The 22,770-nt window shown below is 37.7% G+C and overlaps 1 protein-coding gene across 2 annotated transcripts in view; it reads left to right on the forward strand.

Moving 5' to 3' along the window:
* CSMD1 (CUB and Sushi multiple domains 1) overlaps positions 1-22,770 on the forward strand; it is a 1,835,848-nt gene that overhangs the window by 1,447,616 nt on the left and 365,462 nt on the right. For both annotated transcript variants that reach the window (XM_044760557.2, XM_070499942.1), the window contains 5 exons: positions 1,310-1,492; positions 2,701-3,027; positions 4,095-4,289; positions 11,100-11,238; positions 14,563-14,750. In XM_044760557.2, the coding sequence (XP_044616492.1) occupies positions 1,310-1,492; positions 2,701-3,027; positions 4,095-4,289; positions 11,100-11,238; positions 14,563-14,750 (1,032 nt within the window). The remainder of the gene's footprint in view (positions 1-1,309; positions 1,493-2,700; positions 3,028-4,094; positions 4,290-11,099; positions 11,239-14,562; positions 14,751-22,770) is intronic.

Genomic DNA, 22,770 nt, shown 5'->3' on the forward strand with positions numbered 1-22,770 from the left:
AGGCTGCTGGGGACGGTCTTTCCTTCCCTCAGACCTCCCCTTCCCAGAATCTCCCTGTGGAGATTGCTATGGGTGCTGACCATGCTGGGCTTGGATCTCTTTCCAGAAGGGACCATTTTAGTCTTAGTTCAGGGTATTTTTACTTTCTCTTTACTCCTCCACCCATTATTCTGTAACCCTTTGAACTCCTTAATTTAGCTTCAAGTTGCCTATCATCTGAAATCATGGACATTTTTAAATTTTACTGTTTTCCTCTATATCATGCAAGCCCCATGAGTGCAAGATTTTGTCTTGTTTGTTCACTAACTTCACTACCTACAACAGGGCCTGATACATAGTTGGCCCTCAAAACATATTCTTTGTATGAATAAATAAATAACACATTTTAGTTAATGCATTCTATATAGTTAACATTTAAGACAGAGCGAAGTTTGAAATACATGTGGTTTTGGTGCATGTGTATTCATATTTCAATATAATCATGGTTTAATGAAAAGAGGTTTGATTCTGCATATTTTCTTTTCATCTGAAGACCATAAATGTATTCATTTTGCTCCAACAATGAATTTTAACATTAATTCAAGGGAAAGGGTATTCTAATGGATATGTTGATTTAAATATTCAGTAGGGAATGAACAATCTCACTTATATTGTTTACATTAAAAAACACATAGATTAAGGAGCCAATCCAGTGGCATGGTGGTTAAGTTCATATGCTCCACTTCGGTGGCCCGGGGTTGGCCGGTTCGGATCCCCCGTGGGGACCTACGCACCACTCATCAAGCCATGCTGTGCTGGTGCCCCACATAGAAGAACTAGAATGACTTCAAACTAGGACATACGGTTAGGTACTGGGGCTTTGGGGAGGAAAAAAAAGAGGAAGATTAGAGCAGATGTGAGCTCAGGACCAATCTTTCTGACCAAAAAGTGAAAAAAAAAAAATCAGATTAAAACAAAACTGGTGTGTACATTTTAGTGTAGCAATTGTGGATAACATGCAGGAAGCGTGTGGGTCAGGAAGAGGCATGTATTAGTTGTAACCTCTGCACTGTCAACACATCTGTGTAGCCCTGTGTATCCCTTCAAAGACAATAAATCAAATATCTTTCAAACTTAAATTACACCTTTTTTTGGCTTTTGTATTTAAATTTACATCTAACATTTAAGATGAATTGAGCATCCTTTCGAAACTGTTCATGAAAGTGATGTTTAGACCAGCAAACATAAACCACCTGTTCATTTTCTAAATCGTTAAAAAATGTTCCTCGTGTATTTTTTTTAATGGTTCATTTGTGTTTCCTATTTTCAGAAATTGAAAAGGGAGGCTGCGGGGACCCCGGTGTTCCTGCCTACGGGAAGCGGACGGGCAGCAGCTTCCTGCACGGAGACACGCTCACCTTTGAATGCCAGGCCGCCTTCGAGCTGGTGGGGGAGAGGGTTATCACGTGTCAGCAAAACAACCAGTGGTCTGGCAACAAGCCCAGCTGTGTATGTGAGTACTGCACCTTGACCGGGCCCCTGTGTCCTAGGACTGCCTTGAAGGAGAAAGAAAGAGAGAGCACCCGAGCGTGTGTTCAGGGAGAGCGGGTTTCAGAATCCCTCAGAATGCCTCATTGACCAGAAACACGCACGGGCTTCTCAAACACCACCTTCTCCACTTTCTTCACTTGATTAAAACTAATCAGTGTCGTTGTGACGTCTACTAGATAAAATGTAGCTGAGAGCTTTCCCCTGGAAAGAATGCAACATACAGCACGACCACCATCAAGAGCTGGGGATGCTAGACTGTATGAGACATCAGTAGGGCAATGGGGGTCTTTATGACTTAACAATGCACGTGACAGGTTAGCACAAGTTGTGAGCATGGGCAGCGATATGGTGTCCGATTTCAGCTGAAGACCCGCCTGCCTCCTCCTAAGTACAGTGTTTTAACAAGTACAAAGAAAGACTTTGTAGCCAATTTAAAAGCAGGATTTTTTTTGGTAACCAAATATAGCAAAGGCTGGAAAATCCATATGAAATTATGTGGAATAAGAAGCAAAACCACACGCTGGAGATAAATTCAACAGGTGCTCTCTCCAAAAAAGAGGAAAATAAAGTATGTATATATAACTTATTTTTAAAGACATGTTCTTAAAAGTAAATTTTCCAAGATATTTCTATGTCATCCACCCAGACCATGGTCTGATTTTCCAAGTTATAATTTATTAATTGTTATCCTGTAACTAATAAAAATTTAAATAACTTGAAAAAATTCATTTTAAGGGCAAATATGAAATATAAAGTGAAAAGTTATCACAGAAGACTGAATGGAACCAATATTATTTTCTGGAAATTGTTCCTATGACACAGGCATACCTTTTCCTAGGAATATTTGCTCTTCTGAAGGCAGAAAGTTATAACTAGGAATTCTAATATTTGCCAGAAGTTCCAGTCAACTTGATAGGATCATTTTTGAATCAAGCCTACACTTGATCATGTATAGGCTCTGGTTGTGCTACATATAATGAAAGATTCTATTTACAATTTCCGGAAGAGAAACTGCTATGGTCCAGAATTGCTGGTTTAAAAATAGGACAACCCGAGCTCTCCACAGGATTGTAAATATGGACTCCCTTCCCAGGTTCTTAGCAATGGTTTCATGTGCCCAGTTCTTTGAATATGCCCAAGTGTCTGAAAATATATTCGTTGTCTTCACAGTTTCCTGTTTCTTCAACTTTACTGCATCATCAGGGATCATTCTGTCACCAAATTATCCAGAGGAATACGGTAACAACATGAACTGCGTTTGGCTGATTATCTCTGAGCCGGGAAGCAGAATTCACCTCATCTTTAACGATTTTGATGTGGAGCCTCAGTTTGACTTCCTGGCGGTCAAAGACGACGGGATTTCTGACATAACCGTCCTCGGCACCTTCTCTGGCAATGAGGTTCCCTCCCAGCTGGCCAGCAGTGGGCACATAGTTCGCCTGGAGTTTCAGTCTGATCACTCCACCACCGGCCGAGGGTTCAACATCACTTATACCAGTAGGTTTCCCACACCAACACGACTCTCAGGTCCCCCCATTTACATGAATACAAAGTTGAATGTAAGGCTGATAGTTCAGGGGTTTATAATCACTATGGAAATGATGAGAGTAGCAAAACCCTACAGAATTATCCTGATAACCTAAGAAATGCATGCCTCTTTTTAGGTTAGTGGCTTGCTCGCTCCTATAGTAAGAATTGAACCTCTCACTTATCTTTTCTGTCTCTCTGATTTTCCTTCCTCCCTTCCTGACTTCTTTCCATCCATCCATCTGTCCATCTTCTCTTCCAACTATCCAGCCTTCCATCCATCCATCCATCCATCCATCCTCAACACAACAAAATAGTGTGGTAAAAAGGAGTGAGGCATTTGGGATCAGGAGCCGTGAAATAGAATACCAGCACTCATACATACTTAGTGAATTTTAATAAGACAGCTAACTTTTCTTTGCCTCAGGTTCCTCATTTACAAAATAGATTATATTTAAGAACATCTACTTAAATGCATTATTGAGGGATAAAGTCAAATAATAATGTTAATATGAGTAATAGTAAATTATAATTTTCTGACTGCCTACTTCCCTTAGGTACTGTGCAGAGGATCTGCCAGTAATTATTTCATTTAATGTTACAGTCACTCTGGGATATACACTTGATACTCCGCGTTCTGTAAATAAAGATAGCTAGGCTCAGATCATCAGAGTAATATGCCCAAGGTCATATAATAAACATAAGAGCCAGGATTCTAACACAGATATGACCGAACCAAAATCCTTTCCACCACCTGCCTGAGTCTTCTCTCTTTTTCTTAGTGCATATGAAAAGTGTTTTCAAACTGTAAAATGCCATATAGATGGTAATGATATCTATTGGTCCATATGCACACACTCTCTCTCTGTCTCACTAGATATCAATATCCTGTTATTTGTTGTCTTTACTTATCTATCTGTGACCACATACCTGAATTTGGGGCAATAAATTACTTTATAAGTAGGTTCTGTTTCCTTCTTTTTTAACACACATAATTAATACTCAAGTATTTTTATTCTGCTTATTTTCTTTTTCAGCATTTGGTCAAAACGAGTGCCATGATCCTGGCATTCCCATCAATGGACGACGTTTTGGTGACCGGTTTCTACTTGGGAGTTCAGTTTCTTTTCACTGTGATGACGGCTTTGTCAAAACCCAGGGGTCGGAGTCCATTGCCTGCATCCTGCAGGATGGGAATGTTGTCTGGAGCTCCACCGTGCCCCGCTGTGAAGGTCTGCTATCATTTGCCAGTTATTCTCCTTTGAAATGGTACATCCAGCTTAAAAAGAAAACAGCAACAGCATTGGCTTCCTAGGGCTGCCGTAACAAAGTATCACGAAGCTGGCAGCTTAACCAGCAGAAATGTACGGTGTCCCAGTGCTGGAGGCTGGAAGTCCGAGATCAAGGTGTCAGCAAGGTTGTTTCCTTCCTGAGACTGTGAGGGAGAATCTGTTCCGGGCCTCTCTCCCAGCTTCACTGGTTCCTGGTGGTCTTTGCTATTCCCTGGCTTGTAGAGGCATCATCCCAGCTTTCTCCTTGTGAGAATGCCTCTGGGTCCAGCTTCCCCCCCTTCTTAAGGACCCCAGTCATATTGCATTAGGGCCCACTCTGATGACCTCATCTTAACCAATTATATCCTCAGTGACCCTAATAGGGTCACATTCTGAGGCGCTGGGATTAGGAATCCAAAATATTAATTTCTAGGGGACGGAATTCAACCCCTAGCAACAATGCAGTTTTAAGTTAGCTATTTGGTGGCTCTTAACGTAGCTGACATGTGTACTGCCTTCTCAACATTTCCACTCTGATTACCTGTGTAATAAAACTAGAGACAAAAATTTTAAGGAGACGGATATTACCTCTGATTAGTCAATTAAAAACTATTTACTTAGAATATATATTTACAGCTTCCCTAGCAGAAGTCTGTGCACAATGAGCTAAGAAAAGCTTTTTCTAAAAAAAAAAAAAAAAAAAAAAAAAAACCTTATCTCCAACTAATACCAAAGAAATGAAAAATTTTTAAAAATACACATATTTTACAGCAGCTTTGTGTTTACAGCAGTATTGAGTGGAAGGACAAAGAGTTCCCATATCCCTCTTTCCCCCTTGCTTGCACAGGCTCCTCCATGATCAACATCCCCACCAGGGGGCTACATTTGTTACAGCAGATGAGCCCACGCTGCCACGTCATCACCCAAAGTGCGTAGTTTACATTAGGGCTCACTCTGGATGTTGTGCATTCTACGGGTTTGGACAAATGTATAATGGCATGTATCCCTCATTATAGTATCTTACAAAATAATTTCACTGCCCTAAAAATCCCCTGTGCTGTGCCTATTCATCCCTTCCTCCCCACCAACCCCTGGCAGCTATTGATCTTTTTATGGTCTCCATAGTTTTGCTTTTTCCAGAATGTCACATAGTTGGAATCATAGAGTATGTAGCCTTTTCAGATTGGTGAGAAATCCAAATTTAAAAAAGGAGGTGAAACACCATGTTGCCTATCAGATGAGCAAAGATTTACACACATTAATAAGAGGTACTACTGGTAAGGTTGTGGAATAACTAGCATTTTCTGGCCATGCCATTGAGGGTATAAAATCATGATGTCTTGGTGTAAATTCATATCAAGGGTCTCAAACTTTTTCTTAACTTTTGAGCTATAAATTATATTTCTGGATCAATATAATAAGGGCATATGCAAGCAACTATGAAAGGATGTTTTTTCAAGAATGCTTTCTGCAGTACTAAATATAAGAGAAAAAGCTGGAAACAACTAAATTTCTCACAGAGGATTGGTTAGATAAATCATGACACATTCATATGCCAGGATAACATGCATCATTAACAAAGATCGAAGATGCTCATTGTATGTTATCCTGTGAAAGATCACATGATACAACCACCTGTGTTGGAATATACCATTTTGTAAAACATATAAATATATAAGTATCTCATGATAATAATAAAAAATCTGAAAAGGAAGGTACATACCGAAATATTAATTTTGATTATGGATGATTTTCACATTCTTTGTTTATTTTAATTTTCTCAGTCGTCTTCAGTGAAGGCATTTCTTTTATAATAGATAAATAGAAAAGAAATATACATCAGATGTAACCTACCACTGAGGGTTACTCTCCTTCACAGAATACCTTGGTCTAACCTCACCAGCACTGTGACCTGCAGGTGGTCTAAACAAAGGCAGAATCTAAATGTGGGAGGTGAAACCCCTGGCTGGCTAACCAGCAGTTTGGTGCAGTGGTTTTCTGCCTTCAGCCCTACCTCCAAAGTTATTCATCATTATTTTAAGGATCAGTACTATTTTGAGTCAGCATTGGCTGACTCTGCTAAAATTGCAGAAAGATGTACTCGTTTCCACGCTTTCATAAATTGTTAAAGCAATTTTGTGGACGAAGAGCACCACCCGGGGGTGGAAAATTGATATATTGAATGGCAAGAAAACAATAGTAGGATTTTCACTTTTATTTATTTTCATCACGTATTTTAAATGTATGGTTTTTATATTTTCCATTTTATCAAAATTTAATAAATGGATGGGTTATCATCCTTTCTAAGGAAGTACACACACATTCAAGGGTGCTCAAACTAATGATAGTAATAATGGTGCATGATTACATATGTTTGCTGACACTGCTCCAGCCAAGTGTATTGCTGTTGACTTTGAAGCATGAATGATTTCATGAGAAAGAAGGTTAAAACAAACAGTCCTCTCCAGTCTCTGTCCTCTCCTGGCCACGATTCTCGCTGTCATTGGTGTGCTTCCCTGTAATAGGCTGTGTGCAGGTGCCTTGTAAGCTGCAGGGCAGGTAGGTGCCTCCGCACAGTCAGGGAAGAAAGGGGTGCCAGTAAGCGGCAGGTGAGGATTCACATAAAGTCAGCCAGGAGGACAAAGTGTCGCATTAACTGTGAAGGGACAATTCTCTCATTATTTGGAAGAGAACTTCAGATGAAGTTCAATGCAAAACTCAGCTCTGTGTTTTTAACAAAGAAAACCCTTAACACAAAGGGCTACTTAATGGTGAAAAAGATTTTTAAAGTTTACTTGTACTGAGAACCCAATTACTGAGCACAGGTGAATCTCAGAGAAGTATGTAGATAGTCTGATAATATAATTGACTAGATACCCCAATCAGTGCCCTTGCTGAAGAGAAATAGAAATCCTACTTTCAGAATTAAATCGATCTAGTTGGAAATAATCAAATGGCAATGAAAGATTGAGTGATACAGACAAATAATTTGATTTGATTTAAGAGATGCATAAGGAACCTCATATTCTTTAAAGAATACACATTTGCTGTTTTTCTCAAGGATCATTTTTTATAATCAGTTATATAATTGGTCATTGGTCATATGGTGAACTTTAACAAATCAAAGTAAGTCTAGGCCACGTGCACTGATCACATTCCAATTAAAGTGTAAATATATGATAACCATAAAACCGCAGGCAAATGTCTGGAAATCAAAAAGCCCGCTCCGAGGAACTGTGTATTAAGAAGGAAGTCAAAATAATTCTTTAAAACAATCACACTGGATTTGTCATATTAATTAATTCCAATAAGCCATGTGCTATTGGGAAACCCTGTGAAAGAGAATCTTTCCTATTAAAAACAGCATGAGACCACAAAGCCGGCGCTGGGAAGAAAATGCCCTCGGTGTTGGACAAAAAGACAAAAAATAAAGGAACTTATTGCTGAGGCTAAGAAATTGGAAAAAAACAAAAATAAGTTAGAATGTTACATTAAGAAAAATCAAATGTTAGAAACATTAATTCAGTGCAAGAGTTAGTTCTTTTTTAATATCAGTAAAATAGACAAACCCTCCATGATTATAATGAGGAAACCAGGAGAAATGAAAATTAGAGGTATTCAGCAAAATAAAAGAGAAATAACTGTGATTACAAAAAACATAATTTAATATATAATAAAATAAATTATTGTTCTTAATTATAAATTTATATAATGAGTGAAAGGCTCACAATAAAGGAAGTTTTTAAAGGTATCTTGCTTATTTCTTCTGGCAGAATTTTTCGGAGGCCAGCACATCAGAGGTGTATATTGTGTGGACTCTGGATGAAAAATTCCTGTTTGTTCTGCCTCTAACTTGTCACCATTCTTCAGCACAGCTTAGTGTCCTTAAAAACACAAGTTATTTTGTGGGAAAAAATAACTGTACAGAAATATATCACCAACTTTGTAGCAACAAATTTTAGAGTTTAAAGGAAATTGTTGATTTCCTAGCAAAATATAAATTATGCAAAGTGACCCAAATAAAACGCGCAAAATGTAAATAAACAAAGTACCATAAAAAGTACTTGAAAAAAGGTTAAAGATTGGAAAAGACACAGCACCAAACAAATGCATAAATAAGTTCTCTACCTTTCAAGTTCAGAGAATTTTAGTTTTGGGAACGTTATCACAGATAATGGGAAAAATGGGCTAACCCCTATATAACATTTCATACAGCCAGTATTCACGTAGCATACCCAAGCCAGATAATTACGTTAAAAATAAAACTATAGAAAAATGTGTATAGCCAAGAGGGCATTATTTTAGGAATACAGTATCAGGTAATTCACCAATGCAAAGAGTCAATAAATCAGAGGAGAATTTGCATTCCAAAGATCTCATTCACATATTTGCTTTTTTATTATCACCTATGTCAATGTGAACGTCACTGGTGCTGTTCGCCAGACATTCCGGATCTCCACCAAGTAGGACTTCTCTTCTTGGTTCCCTTATGGTTTGATGAAATTTGGTGACAGGTTCTGGCCAATTAGGTATAATGGAAGTGATTTATTCAACTTATGGCCCAGAGCATTTGATTGCTACAGCAAGACCTTTTTCCACATGCCGCAGCTACTGGAAGAAAGAGGCTGTGGGGCAGCCCCCTAGACTGTGTGAGAAATAGGTCTCTCTTATTATAGCTATTACATTTGGAGTAGTTAGTTACCACAGTATAACCTAATTTAAGTTGGCTGATATAGCAACAATTGAGATCATTTAATATCTTAGTGTTTTTGATAATCTATAATTTAAAGATTAAAATGTCTATTTCATCAGGATAAAGTGATACAAGTTCTAAAGTTCAAATGCACTGTAAATTATAAAATGATATGCAAAAGACAAGACATAAATAATAGTTATGTGTGACAATTTAGGTACATTCCAAGAAATGTGACAACTCAAGATTTATAGAAAGCTTTACTAAAGCAAACTTATAGTTTCATATTTATGTGGGAAATAAGACATAGGAAAGAATTCATCATCTAGATTTAGAAATGTCTCATGTATCAAACTTTTAAAAAAATCTGTTACTAGATGCTTTTCTTATATAGTATCTTTGGATAGTTAAACATGAAATAGATAAAATTAATATGTTTAATTTAGTTTACATTGTATTCTAATAAAGGTTTGTTACAACATGTCAAAAAGCAAAGGAATTAAATTATATTTAATACTGATCTATACGGACATATGATGACATAGGCTAAAAATATGAACTTAAGGACTTAACTAGAAAATATGCTAATGATAATTAGTAAAAATAGGTTGTTTTTCAGAATTTACATTGTCTAAAGTAATGACAGTTTTCTTCAAGAACTCAATTCAGAAAAATGATGCTGATTTTTTCTTATATATTTCTAACTACAGACATAATTCATACCTATTGCAGCTTGTTTGGAAAAGAAACTATATCAGGAAAAACACATGCTCCACAAAGCAATCACATTGTTATCCACTATTAACATGTTTTTAAATTTCCATCACTAGTTTTTTGTAATAGAATTTTTCTCATTAACTTTAGATTATACTATATGTACAATTTTGTATCCTGCTTTAAAAAATATAATATTCTACTGCAAAGATTTTCTCATAGTAACAAAATTTCAAAACATTACCTCAGATGTATTTGTGACATTCCAATATGTGGTCACATTCTTTTCTTAATTTTTAACTTTTCTTTTCTCTTTTATTTTCTATTATAAGTGAAGCTACTATGATTACTTCTATAGAGTTCTCTTTGTCAGATTTTTTTTTCTAGTACCAAAGTCTAGATAAAATTTTATAAAATTTTTCAACATTTTAATGCCTATTGCTATTTTTCCGTAAAAGACATATCTTTTAAGAAATGATATATATTTTTTAACTGGGAACATTTTTGTATATTTTATTTGATATGCATATATTCACAAGATGATTACAAAGATGGCAAAGAACTTTGAGAAAAAATAGATAAAATCTGAAAAAATATGTGGGTAGGCAGAAACATGTTAAATATCGACATGCTATTTAAAAATTCCTGTGGATTATACAGAAATGCATAATCACTTTTCCTGCACAGCAGGCACATCCCTCCAGAGTCCTTTTCTTCTTTGTAACTGTGGACCACTGCTTGTTGCAGAGCATGTCAAAGGGAATGATGCAGACTAAATCTATGTTTATTGAATTTGTTTGAAAATTTTGCTTTGTTTTCTAACATTCGCCAATTTTGTATGATGTATGTGGCAAATTATTTCAAGAAAATGAACACAACTCAAAGTGAATAAACACGCACATATATCATTAAAACATATTTCTCTGCATACACACACACAAGCATACACACCACAGAATATTTCAGTTTTAGACGTCAGGTAATTTTAAGTTTGCTAATCAGTAGGTGATTGTTCAGTTCTGAAAGTGTAAAATATGAGTAGCAATAGTGTTAACGCCTCATGAATTTGTTGTGCCAATTGAATGTGATAATTCATGGAAGTCATTTAGCACAGAGCGCCCACTTACACCTTACCTTGAGGAGGTGAAAAGAACTTTGCTGTGAGTTGATGATAAATGCCCAGATGTGGAATATGTAGGCTCTGCTTTCAATGAACTTACTTAGGGATAAGTTTTGCTAGTATACTTGAAAACATTGAATCCATGAACACAGAAGAACAAATTTCTGCTGTAATTGGCGTGTCACTGTGGTACAACTTAATATATTTGGTTTGAACTACTGATATCCTGTGCATCATCTTTCAGCCCCGTGTGGTGGACATCTGACAGCTTCTAGCGGAGTCATTTTGCCTCCCGGATGGCCAGGATATTATAAAGATTCTTTAAACTGTGAATGGATAATTGAAGCAAAACCAGGACACTCTATCAAAATAACTTTTGATAGGTAAGGAAAACCGTTTTGTTTCTTAATTTGGACCTAATGACCCGTGCATGTGCAATGGTTTTATTGAAATCGATCTTTAAACTTAGAAATATGACAGTTCTTCATTGGTTCCCCCAAAGGAGTTCATTTAAAAAGAAACAAGCACTTGCTCAATAAGTTTTCTTCTTGAGTTTTATCCTCTAAGTTCACAGTTAAGGCACCTCTGAAGACTTGATTGAAGGCGACGTGGTCCTGGATGACCATTTCCCAGGGCTCACGGTGGCTGGCCCTTGAGTCCCACTCTGGATTTTGGAGCTGTGGATGGAATCCATTCTGCTTTTTGTTTGGTTGGACACGGAAGCCCCTTTGGTCCCTTAGCTCCCTTCTGGAACAGTGCAGGAAAACAGCTCTCCCAGTCTTGTGATGGCCATTGGTAACTGACGGGTGACTTTAAGTTGCAGACCTGGCTATGGAGTGTGTATCACAGATTAATTACTTGTGAGTGGTTCTATCAGTGGAATGTTGTTCGGCTTAGCTATTTGATAATGTATTTGATGATCTAAAACAGATGACCATGCTTTTTGAATTGTCCATAGCAAAACATTTTTCCATTTGCCTCAACAATGACATGAATTTGATTATTAAAAACCAAGAATGTTTTGGAATGAACTATATGTTTTAAAATATAAGGAAGCATCGTTGTTTAGCGCTTCAAGCTTAGTCTCTGAGCAACATAGGGCTTTCTCTAACAATGACCTTCTGCTTGATTAGATTGAGTTTAGGGTTTTGACATTTAGAATATTATAATGTCTCAAGACACATGAACATTATTATATTATTTTTCTTTCTGTTTTTCACTAATTTTCTAATAGCCAATGATAGCATCCATACAGAAAAACTTTTTAATGGGAGTTACATTATCTCTTAGTAATTATTTGCATTTGAAATTATTATTCATTTTATTACTTACCTTTGATAGAATCATAATGATCTCCAGTAGAACAATCTCTCAGAAGAAAAGAAAAATTTTCATTTATGTCTTCATTATATTGGAGAATGGATCTTTGTGTATAATCTTAATCATTGGGAAATTAACTCTACAAATATTCACTAAATTGTTTGGTTTCTTACTAATTTTCCACTTTGTAGTATTGAGAGGGAAAAGAGCAGAAGCACATTTTGATTCCCAGCAGGCACATCAAATTTAGATTATTTGGTAAAAATAGTGATTTTACATTCTGGTTTGGCACAATTTATTAGCACTCCATTTTCAGTTGCCTGAACAAAGATATTCACATGATTTTTTTGCAATCTTGTCTTTTCAATATTATTGAACTGTGGTATTTGCTGAATTCCATTTGTAAGTACGAACATTTCTGATATTTTCAGACATTTGTGATTTAACACAACTCTTTGAAGGTTAATTACATAGTGCAATATTAGTTTATACCTTAAGCTGTGGGCTCATATCCTAATAAGGGATGTGTTTGTACGGACAATTTTAAATGTCATACTGATGTTATTGTTATACAATGTGTGTTAGGTTGCCTAATAATGAAAAGTGTTCAGATTTTTCTCTTTCTGAGGTTTTCCTGGAAATTTTCCACTGTTGAAGTGTACAGGCTCTTAGTCCTAACTGTCACTAAAGAAAGAAGATGTGAAAACTTTAGTGCAAATATTTCAAATGAGATTTATTTCACGCTTACCTAGACTTCTTGAATTTGAACTCAGACTACTGAAAAACATAGGATCTTTTTCTCTTTTTTTGTTGAATTATACTTGAGATACAACTTTTTATTAGTTTCAAATGTACAATACAATGATTTGACATTTGTATATATTGCAAAATGATTGCCACACTAAGTCAATTTACCATCTATCACCATATAACGTTACAACACTTTTTTTTCTTGTGATGAGAACTTTTAAGGTTTAGGTTTTTAGCCATTAAAGTTTGCAATACAATATCAGTGACTATAGTCCCCATGCTATAAATTACATCCTTATGACTATTGATTTTATAACTAGAAGTTTGTACCTGCTGATCCCTTTGGCCCATTTTACCCACCCCTGAAACCCCCTCCATTCTGGCAACCACCAGTCTGTTTTCTGAATCTATGAGTTTGGTTTTGTTTAGTGGAATATAAAGCTGCGCTGACACCAAAGGCCCAGCCCGTGGCCATATGCTGGCCTAGCCACATAACGCACCAATTGTTTGAATTCCTCTTTATGGAAGATCCGGGATCAAGGGACTATGCTAAGGTGGTTGCAAGGACATATCATTATTGTGCATTTGCACTAAGAGGGGGCTCTATGACTTAATGGTAAACAGGGCAGAGCAGAGCCCTTTGGTTTCAGCATCTGTTTTTGTAGTTCTATGCTGTGAAGCTAAGATAGCTTGCTCGCTCTCTCCCCCTCTCTCCTTCCCGATTAGCAATATTGGATGCAAAGCATGGGGGTAAGGTGCAAGCTTCCGTGGAATTCTTTGTCTGAAAGCCACTGAGTGCCTCCCAGGCTCACGATGCATAAGCTGCTCCCTGGGAGCACAGGCAGACGCTTGGAAACCGGGTTAGCTCTTTGAGGACTAGACGGGCCCATTTAGAATATTATCTCAGTGCCTGGAATGGTACCTTCATTGCCTCCAAGAGGACCCAAGTGGCTGCAACTGGATATAAATGGAACATGGGGCCAGATTCTCTGGAAGCATCATGTCCTTGGAAGAAAAGTTGAGCACTTTCCGGAAGCCATTCTCACTTTTTCAAATCACTGATGTAGCTTTTAGTTTCTGAAGCAGCAATGTGCTACATGCCCTTCTATGTCCTGAAAGAGTTAATGCAACTTAAAAAGACAAAGGAGTTTTTTTTTGTGAAAGGTATTTTAAGTATTGTCATATATTTTGAATTACCCCCTTTCTTTAAGAGATCATTTCACTTCACTTATGCTCATTTTAAGATATCCATAATCATGTTATACAGGATGATGAAAAGTAATTTGAAAATGCATAATGATCGAGTTTTCACTAATTGGCGATTTTTTTATTTACTTAGGCCTTTCTTTCTTTCTGAAAGCTAATCTGGTTCACAGTATTTTCATTTTAGAGCTGAATGACTGCCCTCTTTTGTGTTTGTGATGTTACAGGATAAAGTACTCAATAAGAATACTCCTAGAAAAAAGTGCTATCCTTCAATATTATAGGTATCCAAGTTTTTAATGTGTATATAACTGTAAATATTTTATTTCTATTGCTACCCATGGGCTTTAGTTAATGAATGAAGATGTTATGGGAAGATCTGTAAGTTAATGTGGCTTTGCATTTCTTTTCTATCTGGGTACGTGTCACCGCAGATTTCAGACCGAAGTCAATTATGACACACTGGAAGTCAGAGACGGGCCGGCCAGTTCGTCCCCGCTGATCGGCGAGTACCACGGCACGCAAGCCCCGCAGTTCCTCATCAGCACGGGGAATTTCATGTACCTGCTCTTCACCACGGACAACAGCCGCTCCAGCATTGGCTTCCTCATTCACTACGAGAGTAAGTCAGCGTCCGCATCTCCAGGGACTTGGTGGGGCGGGCGGGTGTCAGCTCAGGACACAGGTGCTCATTTCCGAGCGTGCAGAGAGGCGCACCGACGGATGGATCCTGACTGCCTTTGTGCACAGTGCATTGCACCGCCGTGAGAACTTCCTGTTATTAATGAGAGAGCGTGTTGGGGATTTTTTGCTTTAAAACTGAAAAAGACATGCTAGTTTATTATAAAGTAAAATAACGAAATAATTAAAACAATGAAATGTGTTCATTTAATATGTGATGTAGTAATAAATTTCTGCTATTAAAAAGTGTACCTATTGGCCAAAGGACCTATAGGATAGAGGACTAAAATTATATATCCTGAGCCATATATATATATAATTCATATATATATATATATTTTTTTTGATGAGGAAGATTGGCCCTGAGCTCACATCTGTTGCCAGTCTTCCTCTTTTTGCTTGAGGAAGATTTTCGCTGAGCTAACAGCTCTGCCAATCGTCCGCTATTTCGTATGTGGGATGCCACCACATCATGGTTTGATGAGCCGTGTGTAGGTCCACGCCCAAGATCTGAACCTGTGAACCCTGGGCTGCCGAAGCAGAACACACGAACTTAACCACTAGGCAACCAGGAGGCCTCCATCCTGAGCAACATAAATATATATATATGTGTGTGTGTATATATATATATATATATACACATATATATATATTTTAAATATTGGCCCTGAGCTAACATCTGTTGCCAATTTTTTTTTTCTTCTTCTTCTTCTTCTTCTCCCCAAAGCCCCCCAGTACATAGCTGTATATTCAAGTTGTAGGTCCTTCCAGCTCTGTCATGTGGGACACCCCCTCAGCATGGCCTGATGAACAGTACTAGGTCTGTGCCCAGGATCCGAACTGGCGAAACCCTGGGCCGCTGAAGCAGAGTGTGTGAACTTAACCACTACACCACTGGGCTGGCCCCCTGGGCAATATTTTCTACTAGAAATATATGGTTAGGACACTTGTGGTGCTTATCTATCAGTCCATATAGACAAGTTTCACCAGGTAAAGAGCATATGACTGAGAGAGGAGAAGGAATTAAAACCCAGCCAAATTTTGATAAATGACAAATAACTATGAATCTTAAAAATTGTTAAAAATATTTAAGAACAATTGTTGGAAGTATTTAAACACAATTGCTAAAACATTATAATGCAGTGTATTTTGCAAGGCAGCCCAATATCAAGTATTCCTTCCCATTTTTGTTTCTGTAAGTTCAAATTTGGCTCTTAGGCTTTCTAGCTTCTGAAATTAGGATTTCAAATCATTACATTATTTTTTTTTTTTAAAGATTTTATTTTTTTTTTCCTTTTTCTCCCCAAAGCCCCTCTGGTACATAGTTGTATATTCTTCGTTGTGGGTCCTTCTAGCTGTGGCATGTGGGACGCTGCCTCAGCGTGGTTTGATGAGCAGTGCCATGTCCGCGCCCAGGATTTGAACCAACGAAACACTGGGCCGCCTGCAGCAGAGCGCGCGAACTTAACCACTCGGCCACGGGGCCAGCCCCAAATCATTACATTATTTTACAGTACTATTTATGCAAATATACTTCTGGAGTATAGCTGAGGGGGATTCATCCTCAGAATAAATTTTAACACCAGTTAATTAAAAATAACAGCAATTATTCTTTTCTTTGAAAATGCTTCACTTTCAGAGTAGAATGGAAGAAGGTGGACGAGTAAAGTTCACCTTCAGATCTGAAGGAATAAAAGTCTTATTTTGCAGGACTTCTGTGGCTGTCCTTTATCAGAATCCTTTCCCAAAATAAACAAAATGAAGTTTCAATGTTATTGTAAAAATATATGCTTACATACACCCACACATGTAATTTTACAAATGCGCAAACAAGGTCATATCTCACGTGCTGGATTTGTGTGTGTGTGTGTGTGTGTGTGTGTAAGGAAGATTAGCCCTGAGCTAACATCTTGTGCCAATCTTCTTCTTTTTTGTGTGGGATGCCACCACGGCATGGCTGACAAGCGGTGCTAGGTCCATGCCTGGGATCCAAACCTGCAAACCCTGGGCTGCTAAAGCAGAGCAGGTGAACTTAACCACTATGCCACCAGGCTGGCCGCTAACACACTGGATTTTTAGTCAATATTTCTTTTCTTTTTCTTGCCTTTCTTTCCTCCACATCACTTCCTACTACCTATGTAAAGCTCTGCCCAAACCTTTCCAATGAACTCAAATTAATAACTTGTGTTTAATTCTGTTTTACATGCTCATGAGTATAATTACATGCAAACATATATATATATGTGCATATACACATATAAAGTTTTGTGTACTTTCTTATTAAAAGATGGAATCATATTCTACTTATCCTGATAGCAAGAGAATTGATTATTAATGATTTAAAGAGTAATTTCAATTGAATTCAGTTATTAGTTTGGCTTCATAAACATGTAGCATTTATTTCAAAGTAACATATTTTTTAAGCTTGAAGTACAATTTAAGAACCAGGAAATTTTATTTTTCGGCTGTTTTTAATGCCTCTTTATCCCTTTGTTCTGGAGTAAAGATGTATGCACGTTACAATCATCTGAGTCTGTAAAACTCCATTGATCAGCTTAGTGCTCTGTTCTCTCCACCTCACCTCCCACTGGTTTTGAGACTAGAATTGCTTGGCCTTTGAATATATAGTTGGATGAAACTTAAGAGAATCGGTGTTTTCAGGCACTGGTAAATAGTCGAATAGAGTCTTTCTGTCTACTCTTGTCTCTCTCTTATTCGTGTACCCATGGGTGATTCTGCCCATTACCAGTGCCCTTTGAAGAAATGTGTTCAAAGCCCATATGCAGACAGTAGAAACTAATCTCCATTGCTCATCTAAATCATTTACATAAATGAGGTGCTTTTATTCTTTCTTTCTTAAAAATCAAAGAATGATAGAAAGTCAGTTCACAAGTTCCTATTTAGCTTATCATCCTCACTAATATAATAATTTAATTTAATAGGCATCTACTTCTAACAATAATCTTTATAATCTTAAAAGAGTGGCTGGATTGTGGTTCAGGGTTCTTGTGATTTATCCTGTACTTGAAAGTAGACCTGAGCCCTTGGAAGGCTTGCTTCCCTAACCCGGAGCGACCCCTTGAGAACAATACTTTTTGCAACTTTTCTTTCTTCCTTCAATAAAAAGAAGATGAAAACAATTACCAAGCTGGTGCATTTGTAGTGGAGTGATAATTGTGTGCATGTCAGAAATTCCACATCTCCTGGAGTCGAGAATTCCTTCTCCTTCCTACTTCATTGGAAAAGTGGGGAGCTGTAGTCATTGATGAGGGCAGAGCCCTCCGCAGGTGACAGGATGGGCAAGATGTCGTCACAGCATCAACCCTCCTAGAAGGGACAGTGGTCTCAACATGCACCCACATTCATACTGTGAACCCCTGGTGGCCCTTCCAGAAGTCTCCGTACATTTTTTGTGCATCCTTCTGGGTGAAAGCATTGAAAGTATACTGGGAAAATATTACTGGGAAGGATGTCACACTGAAGCTTGACTTGTTATCACCTCAGTGTATTTACTGATCATTGTGTATTTTACGAGAAGGAGGGAAAGTCATTTTTACAAGAAAATGAGGCAGGAAAGGCCTGGGATCTTTAACACAGTGGTTGTCAGCTGGGGTTGTAATTACCGGCTTTAAAACTATGCAGATGCCAGAAGGCTAGCTCAGATGTCCTAGGCTGCTGCCTCTGCGAGTGGTATCAAGACCTAAGTACTTTTCGAGAGCTCCCTGACCACTCACATGGTCATCCCTGTTTAGAGAGCATGCTGAACAGTTTTTCTCAAATATTACTGTGCATTAATATTCACCTGGGGGTTTTAGTAAAATGTAGACTCCTAAATTCAGATCTGGACTTTATAATTCAGTACATCTGTTGGGCAGGCCTGAATTCTGAATTTCTGATCGAGTCCTCAAAGGGCTTCTGAAGGAGGTGGCTTGCAGGTGCCAGTGGCTGTCAAAGACAGCTCAGGCAGGCCATGACAAATGTAGGCCTGACACATGGGTACCAGGTGGACAGAGAGCCTGCAGGCATGTGCGGGGGAACATAGAGTGATGAAGGACCTAGGGAGAAAGGCAGAGATGGGTGAGGAGACAAACGTGGAGAACACACATATTCCAACCCCTTTACAATTTTGACCATTTCTAGAACCCTTTGAGGAAATATGTTCAGAAGCAAATATCCAAGCATATGATCGACGTTGTAAAACATCCTTGCTTTAAAAAACTGTTAATGACTCCACTTCATGCCCAGATGAGCACATGAAAATCTATGTTTAGAGCATTTCTTAGAACTGCTTTCAAAAGTATATTTTTAACACCATTTCAAGAAAGAAGCAAGATTCCATACATGTAAATGTATATATCCTACAACTCAATTCATGTACAATTCATATGCAATTTTTAAAAATTTGCAATGGGCAAAGGAATAAGTTTTGTCAAGTGAGTGTGTGCAGATTAGTTTCCTGAGATTCAATGACTTTTTTATGATTAGAAAGGGAGGCCAGTCAAGATGTAATGCTAATAGTTGCAATACAATTGGAAAAATGGATGCAACACACACACGAGAGAGAGAGAGAGAAAGAGAGAGAGAGAAGAGAGAAAAATAGACAAAGACTTAGGTTTGAAGCTCAGTAAATAATATGATGTGAGTAATTTACTTAATTTCTTGGTCCATTTCCTCATCTGTAAAATGGAATTGTAACTGCTATTTCAAACCCTTTTGGAGGCTGTGGAAAGTGATTAAGCTAAAGCTGGCAGATAAAAGATTTTACTCAGGGAATATCTACTCCCTTCTTCGGATTGGAACTTTTGTAAGAATAGATAGCTGAACAGAACTTTACTTTTGTCAAATATACATTAATATAATCTGCACATGGAGCTTTGCAAAGTAATCATCTTCCTTTATTCACAAAACAGCAAATTTATTCAGTCACTTATTTGACAGAGGCCAAATGAAATGAAGTATATTTATAACATTAGCATCAAAAAACTCACAGTGGCATTAAGTTTCAAGTAAGAAACACTTGGAGCAGCATCTGGATGTTCTTAGAGCTTCAATAAAACCTGTTGCTCCACCTTTTTCTTTGTGTCTTTGTGGCTGGAGACAAGAAGGGGAAAGATGCTCTAAACGGTACTCTGAAACTCTTTGTTGGGCCTTCCCTTCAAAGTGCTGAGTGCCTGTCCCCACAGTCTGATTTTAGACTCTCCGAAAGGTCTCATCCCTTTAAACCACTTCCCTTCCTTTATGGTTCCACGCCCTTTCCTCCTGTCATCGTTTCCTGGTTCCTATATATGGCGTGTTTCAGGTGAATTGACCACCAAATCTATTGCACTTGTACCACTCAACATTTATCCTCGCGTGTAATAAAAATCTTCAGGTAATCTGTAATGCTAAGGAGCACAATATCTCCACATTTCATAACTCAATATTTTTACCCATTTTTTGTAAAACTGATTGAAGGATTAAACAATAGAATATAGTTGATACTAACCAGCAGTTATGACTTTAACACTTTTATTTATTTTTTAGTTCACTTTCACATGTAAAGAATCCTAAATTTAAATTTGTATACTTAGGTTTCCTCTCATATTTTTCTCTTTTTTCCATACAAATTTTATGGGCGAAAAAGTTTGCTTACCATTTACAGATTTCATTATGGATACTATTGAATAATGTTAATACATTATTCTCACATTGTCTAAAATAATAATTCCTATTATTGTTACTCACAGCAGTGCAGTGAGTATAGTGTAGTTTAGTGATCATGGGAAGTCATTTGATAAAATGGAATAATTTAGTTAATTGGTTTTTCAGGAACCTAGAGACTAAACCATTTCTTTGGCAAAGCTTCTTCTTTTGAGAGAACTGTTACATTGATCTTGATGCTACAAAACCAATCAGCCAATCTTATGCACCCACTGTACACTGGTACTGTGCACACTGTACAGATGCTGCGTACGATCTTTGGGGTGTTAGGAAAGAGGTCATAGACACTGCCTTAGAGTACGAATGCCCATGTGTGCATGTGTGTGCATGTGTGTGTGGAGAGAGAGACAGGAGCAGTATAGATGATGAATTTGGGGACAAGCAATGCCCTTGTTGCTTTGGCAGAATCATGCCTCCTGCATGGATGGAAGGTGTGCTTGCATCTGTTGTTTAGGACAATAGACATGCTGTTTTTTATGAAATGAGAATGCCCATTTAAGAAAAAGTTCCTGGGAAAAGTGATGCTCTATTTTTTTCGCATTGGTACTTTTTCTCTTCATTGTTTTATTTTTTTCCTTCGGAAACCTCACTGTGATAGTCTTTTCCATTGTTTTTTACCCACTGTTAACCAAACTGTGAGGTTGAGGGCAGAGACCTGGAGAGTGCAAAGTCTGTCTACTACATTCTGCTACATTCTACTAATTCTGAAACCAACTGCAAGTTCAGGGAGTTCCCAAAATGACCCTCAGGTCTGATCATTTGATAGAAGGACTCAAAAACTCACTGAAAGCCACTCTACTCACAGACGTATTTATTACAGGGAAAGGAGACAATTTAGAGCTAGCAAGAGAAAGAGGCACAGAGGGTAGAGTCCGGAAATGGGTCTAGCCTCAGAGCTTCTAGCCGTCTTCTTGCCTTGGAGTCATGAATGGTGTCGCCTCCCCCCAGCCATCATATGTGACCGTATACTGTCAACCTGGAAAGCTTACCTGAGCTTCCCTGGCCAGAGATTTTGTTGGTGTTTCATTGCACAGGCATCATTGATTGAATCATTGCCCACATGGTTGAACTCAGTCTTCACGTGCCTCCTCCCTGTAGGTTGGAGTGAACTCATGTTGCCTCAGGGGCCCACCCTGAGCTACTGGTGAATATAAACTGTCAGTTGTGGTCCAGGGCCCCCTTATGAATAACAAAGACACTCCCACCACTCAGGAAATCCCAAGGGCTTAGAGGTGATCCCCCAGGAGCTGGATCTCTCCTTGAAATCACATTCCTCACTACACATTTTTGAACAGTGGCTCAGCTGTCCTGCTTATGTGCCTATTCCTATTGAAACACATTTTAGTGTACTAATGAAGAAATATTATCAGTTATTATTTAGTTTAAAAAGTCACCCCTTAGTTGTTTTGCATGGTAAAATATAAGCAATGATCAGAAATGTTATTTGAAAGATCATTTTGGGACTGAAGAGTCTGAATGTTGATAAAAATTTACGATTTTTGATTAATATTTCCCATCATAATTGTAATATTCTGAAACGTATGGAGAGAGTTATGATAGCAATAGCAAAGTCTTTTTTATTTCTTTGTATTCATAAACATTATAATCGTATCCTCTTCTTTTATTCCCATTTCCCTTATCTTTTAAAATATATATTATTCTAGACAGAAGAGAAATGTGGGAGATGGAGAAAGAAACTCTTATAATGACGTGATCATAATTACTTGACTTTATATAGCACTTCACTTTTTTAACATCTTTTGGCATAGGCTAATTGTAGCCATCTCAAAAGTGGCTGACTTAAGTGCAAATTTTTAAAAAATGTATAGACTTATGGAATGCAATTTTAGAAAATCAGCTCCAGTGCAGTTTTCATTTGCATTGTATGTGTATGGGCTTGGGTATGTTTATGCATATATATCACAGTTGAAGTATGACTACCGAAATCCAACTGGAACATAAAAGATAGAAAGGAGACGGAGGGGGAAAGGGATGGAGGCAGAAAATGGAAAGGTTTAGACTTCCTTTAGCACAGTTCATTGGCTTTCAGATGAAGAAAGGTAAAATTCAGAGAGGTCAATGAAGCGTTCAAGGTCGTACCTTAGATCCTCTGGCCAACAGTGTAACAATACACATCTCTACAGAAAAACAGACTCGCAAATTTGAAAATGAATGCTTTTTATATGAATGAATTGTTGACTTCACTTGCATAATTTTCCAGTTCTGATAATGTCTGGGAATATGTTATATATACTTTGGCA

The sequence above is a fragment of the Equus asinus genome, chromosome 27 (assembly GCF_041296235.1).
Source record: "Equus asinus isolate D_3611 breed Donkey chromosome 27, EquAss-T2T_v2, whole genome shotgun sequence".
Taxonomy (NCBI): domain Eukaryota; kingdom Metazoa; phylum Chordata; class Mammalia; order Perissodactyla; family Equidae; genus Equus; species Equus asinus.